At 42.7% G+C, this 6623-nt stretch overlaps 1 protein-coding gene across 1 annotated transcript; it reads left to right on the top strand.

The window, feature by feature from the left end:
- Positions 1 to 4769: 4769 nt before the first annotated feature.
- Positions 4770 to 6618, top strand: tiparp (TCDD-inducible poly(ADP-ribose) polymerase; the record flags this gene model as incomplete). Its single annotated transcript, XM_016662336.1, has 2 exons — positions 4770 to 5288; positions 5637 to 6618. A coding segment is annotated over exon 2 (957 nt), but the record flags the coding sequence as incomplete, so codon positions are not given.
- Positions 6619 to 6623: the final 5 nt, after the last annotated feature.

The raw sequence follows: 6623 nt of genomic DNA, 5'->3' as shown, positions 1-6623 counted from the left end.
AAGAATGGGATGACAGAATCACTTTGCAGCCTATGTAGAAACTGTAGTAACCCAATGTAATTTATCAAGACTGATTATTTTCAAACTTTTAAAAGATTTCTAATATAGGCAACTTTATTCATTCTAATTTTAGGTAATTTATGAAGTTTATGTGAAGATACTTAACTAAAATAAAACAAAACTTAAAACACGACATTGGCAGTCGGGTTGAAAGCAACTATTTTTCCTTTTTCAGTGTCACTAAAAAGTCTCATAAGTAGCACACTAACTACAGATGTCAATGAAGTGGCCATCCCCTTCTTTGTAATGTCTATCAGGTTATCTAGGACACACAGTGTGCTGAAACTATGTGTCAGTGGTACAAAAAGTACCAGGGCTGAACGGATGTGGTAACAAATGTTCTGAACACCAGGCAGCAACCACCTGATTGACAAACAGTAATAATATCCATGCATAGTGTTCACCTGAGTGACAGCCCAAATCGTGATTTTTCACCTGAGTCTTACCAAGGAGCTAGTAATGAAAATGAAAACTTTTCACCAAATGCCACATAAACCAGGACCAACGGTTTTTATATGGGACTCACGTTTGTGCCGTTATTTCGAAAATGTTTCCATCATGGATTTTAGAGCATTTCTGCCACATCTGCTGTAACACAAAACAATAATCCATACTGACAAAGATTAAACTTGTCCTTATGTTATTAGTATTTCTGAGGTGCTAATCCGTTATTAAGCGGGTCATTGTCATTTAAAACAGGTTGTTAAACATAGGATCCACAACACCTGAGTCAAAGTGGCAACAATTTTTCATAAAACATTTCCAGAGCCAATTAGATCCATAAAGATGTGCGTTTATGTGTCCCTGCCCTGGATTGGTTTTGTGAGACAGGCGTGTCAACACTGAAGGCCTGTCACTGATTTGCCACAGTAATTCTATAATATTCTGACATATAAACTGATAAGACTCAAACAAAACTTTTGAAGTTCTTCACAGTCAAATAGTTTGACTTTCTAAATAAAACAATACCCAGGTTTGTATTTCTGAATGTGATCACTCTCACATGCCTTTCCTGACCTTTCACCTCCTTTTTCTTAAAAAAATAAAAATAAAAAAATAAAAGAAACAGGAAGCAAGAGCTTTACCTGCAGAGACCGGTTTAGCCCGAATGCAAGTGCCTGAGCAAGAGAAAGATTGTAAAAGTGTGTGCATAACTGAGCTTTGGCAAATAGATCTTTTCATTATGCTCCCAGATCTCTAAAGCACATTACATTCCTTGTTTCATCTCTAATGATATAATAGTCTTGTAATGTTTCGTTGGGTTACGGCTTTGTACCAGCTTTAATTAGGGCACTCCTTCTCACATGGATTAAAGGATCTTTGCAGTACTTGTTGTTTCATGTGCTGCCATCCCGTACAGCCTTTAGTGAGACAACAAACTAGCCGGATTTGGCAGACAGGTCTCCCTTTTTAAAGGGCGTCCTCTGAAGCTAGTCATGACTTGAACAATAGGACTTCGTTTTGCTTGTCAGGCCGGGAGGAATGCTCACCATTCATCGGTATGCAATCAGGCAATTACTCTCGCATACGTCAGCAGCCAAGTGTTTTCAGCAGCGAACGTGGAAGGTACCAGTAAATGAGCCTCGCTGGAACTGCTTTGTTGAGTTCACTGTTTGTCAAAAAGGTGTTGTCAATTTCCTGCAAAATGAGTCACACAGGGATCCTGAAGAGGACGGATAAGATGTCTTAAATTTCCTGGCATCTAAGGTCAGCAATAAAAGGAAAGTTTGAGAAACTGCTAAATCAAGGAACCCATTATTCCTGCAAACGGTGCAATGCATATGATATCTCTTGTTATCCAACGCACTGATCATCAATTCCTTGTAACATTCTTTAGACAAAAAAAGTTGTGTTTTTTTTGTTTGTTTTGTTTTGTTTTTTTTTTCTTGGCAAAAATGGTTAGGATTTTATAATTGCATACCAACGCTGTTTGAAAAGTCCAGTTTTCAGAAACTAAAAACTGTTGAGCACGCTCAAAAGATGAAACTGCGGCCGGAAGCCGGTGCAGCACAGCAGGTTCCTAAAAAACTACTTCTGGTAAAACAAGCAGGCGAGAAAGGCTGACTCACACAGTAACCAGTTCACTCCCTTATGGAAACTAGGCAGATCAGCTGCACTGAAACAATATTAGGTTTCTGAAACTCTTAATCAATAATATCCAGTTTGCTTAGATTAATAGGTTTCATGTTTGCTTTCATGCAAAAGGACTCTTGAGTAATAAAGCATTCAAATAGTTTCTCTGGAGTTTCACCTCCTTTTAAGAAACATTATGAAACCCATACAGAGTTTTTTTTTATTAGAAGGTTAATAAGAGCTCAGTAAGCTTGTTTGGTTTTCATGACACTTTGCACAACATTATCTTTAGTGCAATGCAGTGTTTGCTCTATGAGACAGTACTCAATAGGCATTGTCTGGTCTCCAGTATTAACTGAGGTTAATGTTTTAAAAATAGCATTTATAGATTTTAAAGTCAGCTTAACAAGATGGAAGGCAAGAGAGATTTTATCTGTCTTTATGGAGCATATTAGATCCTTTGTCTCCTTAATGAGACACAACATCAGAGACGTCTTACCTGGTTTAAAAAGAAAAAGAACTGGACTGTTGTGCGATGGTCTAGAGTCCTGTTTTCAGATGACGGTCAATACGGCATTTCATTTGAAAATCAAGGTCTTGGGGTCTGGAGGAAGAGTGAAGAGGCACAGACTATTGACCCAACTAAGCATTGAGTGCATAAAAATGAACATGTGTTTCAGAAGCAAGACATTTGTGCTTAAAAGGACAATTTTTAAAATGGTCTAATGTGATATTCTAATTTCTGAGATATAGAATTTGGGTTTTCTTTACCTGCAAGTCATAGTTAGGGCTGGATTTACAAGGATTTGGACACACAGGCTGGAGCCAGCTTTGGTGCCCTATGTTTTAAAGAAAAAATATTTTACTAATGCAAACTACATGTATGAAAACATGTTCGGTAGGTTTAATATTTCCCCTGTTCAACAGGTCCATATTTAAATCAACCGTAACTTTATAAATTTCAAATACCTGAATATTGTTTTTCGTCATAAGAATCCCAATAATATTATTACAACTCACCTAATATTGGCCTATGCATTCTATATGGAATACAATGTTTGCAAAACATGCATTTATTAAAAGAAACTAAAAGGAACAATTTTTTGAGACTCTCCTAAAAAAAATAGGGGCCCTGCACTGTTGTCACAAATTATAATCATTAAAACTGCAAAAAAATAAAAACTTGAAATATTTTCATTCTATGTGTAATAAATCTATACAAAATGAAAAGAAATATTTCACATCTATACAACATTCAAATATTTGGGATGCACTAGAACAGTGGTTCCCAACCGTACCCTCAGGCCCTACATGTTTTAGATATGTCTCTGTTCCAGCACACCTGATAGAAATGATTTCATGACCTCCTCTGCAGGCCATCTGATGCTGCTGAAGCCTGTTAATCATCTACTTATTTAAGTCAGGTGTGTGGGAGGAAGGAGACATGTAAAACAGCAGAACAGAAGAGCTTGGGAACCATGAATAGTACCTCATTCATAATCACATATACAAGTATATGTGACTATGGAGAAGATGAAACTATGCTATCAGACATATAGAAATGAAAGAGTTCAGCTGATTAACATTCTTTATTAATGGAAAATAAGATTAAATTCCATTGAAATATTTCACAGAAGTTTAATATCTTATAGTTCTCCAGCTTTTATAAATTATCTCAGATTGGATTGTTTATTAAAAGAATATGTTTGGTTTTTTTTTTAGCATCCTTTAAGGCCACATTTAAGGTGTGGTAAGGTGTGGTTTAGCTAAAAGCCATCAGAGAAGAAAATAAAAAAAAGGTCTGAGGAGGACTAGGGTTGGGAACCAATGCACTAGAACAGGGGTCCTCAAATTCGGCCGTGTCCTGCAACTTTCAAACGTCTCCCTGGATTCACACCTTAATCAAAAGACTGAATCGTCTCCTCAGTGTCCAGTCAAGTTCTCCATAGTCCTGCTAGCGACCTCATTATCTGATTCATGTGTGTTACAGCAGAGACACATCTGAAAGTTGCAGGATACTGCTTCTTGAGGCCTGGATTTGACATCCCTTTACTACAATAGTACAGGGCTGCCTTTATACACAGTACATATATTCCCAGATGTATTTTTCGCCAAGACACGTACAAATGTGCATTTTTAATCGTTTATAACTTGCTGCATTATGACATTGGAATTAAAAGCCCCCCACACACACACTGTTTGCAGCTTCTATCTGCGGCCACCAGACGACTCTGTGTACGTGCGGTTGAAGCGAAGCTCCGCCCCCGGCAGGTTAGGGGGCGGAGCCTAGCGGTGCGGAGCCGGGGCAGCCAGGCAGATCGTCCAACGCTGCGGCTGAGCTCACTTCTGCGCCTTTTCTGTCCTGTCCTGGATACAAAGAGAGGAGATGAAAGACAGAGCATGAGAGCGACGAGGGAAACAGCAGGGGGATACCAGCGACCCAGGTCTGGGCACGGATACTACTTCTGGTACTAGCTTGTTTTATCCGGACTGGATCTGGAGCTTCGCCCGATGTACACAATGGATTTTGACCACGAAAGAGTGCCGCAAACGGGGGAAGAGGGGTGGACTTTGTCGCGCAGGTAGCGTATTATTCGTTTTAGCCTCGGAGAATAAAGAAGTATCGTCTTTGGGGAAGCTAGTTAATGGGGAATTTAAATAGCAGCAGCAGTGCTTCTCTTATAACCATTTCTCCCTCATTCCCCCTTTTTTTTTGTTATCCTTGCGCTTGTAAAATCTGATAGTTCTTCACCGGAACGAAAGTTGCTTTTCGGCCTGTGGAGTAAAATCTCCTCGGTGTTTTGTGTTGTTTTCTGCGCTGCAGTAGCTGCCTGCCCTGTGTGTGTGTGTGTGTGTGTGTGTGTGTGGCTGTGTCAGCTGGAGCCTACGTGCGAACTTGCTCGGGCAGTGATGTAAAGCGGCACGTAGTCGGCAGGGCCCGCGTATCGGACTCCCGTGATCAAAATATAGTCCCGGGGGAGGCTGAGTGGGGGTTTTGTTACACTCCTGATTTTATCGCTCCTGTGCGGATACGCAGCTGTAATTTGCAGGCATGACGTTAGCCGGAGAGCAAAAGGACTTAACGGGGAAAAAAGGGGACGTGTTCTCGTTTGACATGATTAATCTGAGGCTCAACTTCCCTGCAGCGGGATTAGGTAATATTTTTCCGCTTCGATCGGCCAACCTTTCCTGCTTCCCCAACGAGAATCGGTGTAACAGGCTGTTTAGAGGGACTGATGTGTTATGCGGCTGCTGCGGTGTTGTTCCTGTTTTTAATGTGCGGGGTCAATCTGGGATCACTTTCCGTAGACAGAGGGGGTTTCGATTCAGCATACAGGCGGCGGAGGTTTTCCTTCCCAGGAAAGGAAAGCCAGGGAGTGTTTGGCATAATAGCTCGCCCAAGCAGCATATTAATCTCTGCGATGACTTCACCTTGGAAACTGAGATTACAGGATTACGGCTGTTATCTTTGATGACTACCTCATTCTCTCTTTCTCTTCCAGGATCGTCCGGGCTTAGCAGGAGGACATGGGTAAAACTTTGCACATTCTCCAGAAATCCGCAGAACGTGTGCCGACTGCAATCTCGCTGGATGTGAGTTTAAATATGGACGAAGCGGAAGATTTCACGGAGCAGCCGATCGTTGGGCTTTCGGACAAAATACCTCTAGTGAAACCCTATTTCAGGAAGAAACAGAGGAAATTGGACCACAAATGCCTCCAACGCTCCCTGGATCCGATACTGACTAGTTTATTGAGCACGGATACTCTGGTGTCCGGGGATGGGGTGTTTGTTCCCCGCAGCCAGCCGGGCAGAACTCCGGGCACCCTGTGCGCGGCGGCGGTGGTGAAGCAGAGCTGCGTGGGGCAGGTGTGTCTCAAAGACCCGGGAGCCGCCGAGAATGCAGCGGCTGCAACCGGAGTCCAGGGGTTGATGAGCCGGGACGTCGACGTGGAGATAGCCAATACTACTGCGGAGCTAGAGGAAACGGAGCGACCCCAGCTGAAAGCTGGCCTCCGAGCTGCTGAGAGCACGGAGACAATCCCACCCTCAGAGAGGGATATACCTCCCATAGTCACACCCCAGGTTCCTCACCAGGAGGGGAGCATCATCAAAAGCAAAGACCTCCTAACCTCTGGCGCTAAAAGTGTTTCAGTGAAAGACTCCTCTGCAATCCAGGATCCCCGCTCCCAGCTCCTGCAGCCAGACAAAGGGGTGCTGTTCCAGAATAAAAGCGAAGAGGCCTCCCTGGACCTAGTGTTTGAGCTACTCACTCAGCTCCAGTATCACACGCACCAGTCGGACTCTGTAGACATTTGTGTGGATTTCCTCCAGGGACGGTGTGTTTTTGGGAACGACTGTGCCCACCACCACACCGTGCTGCCCTACCACTGGCAGATCCGCAGGAGCAACACTCAGACATGGCAGAGCATAGCAGACGATTCCCAGGAGCAGCTGGAGAGACTGTACTGCAACCCAGACCAGGAACA

The sequence above is a fragment of the Poecilia formosa genome, unplaced genomic scaffold (genome assembly GCF_000485575.1).
Source record: "Poecilia formosa unplaced genomic scaffold, Poecilia_formosa-5.1.2 Scaffold369, whole genome shotgun sequence".
Lineage (NCBI taxonomy): Eukaryota > Metazoa > Chordata > Actinopteri > Cyprinodontiformes > Poeciliidae > Poecilia > Poecilia formosa.
The sequence above is the reverse complement of the archived record's forward strand: the minus strand, read 5'-3'. Positions and strand labels throughout refer to the sequence as shown.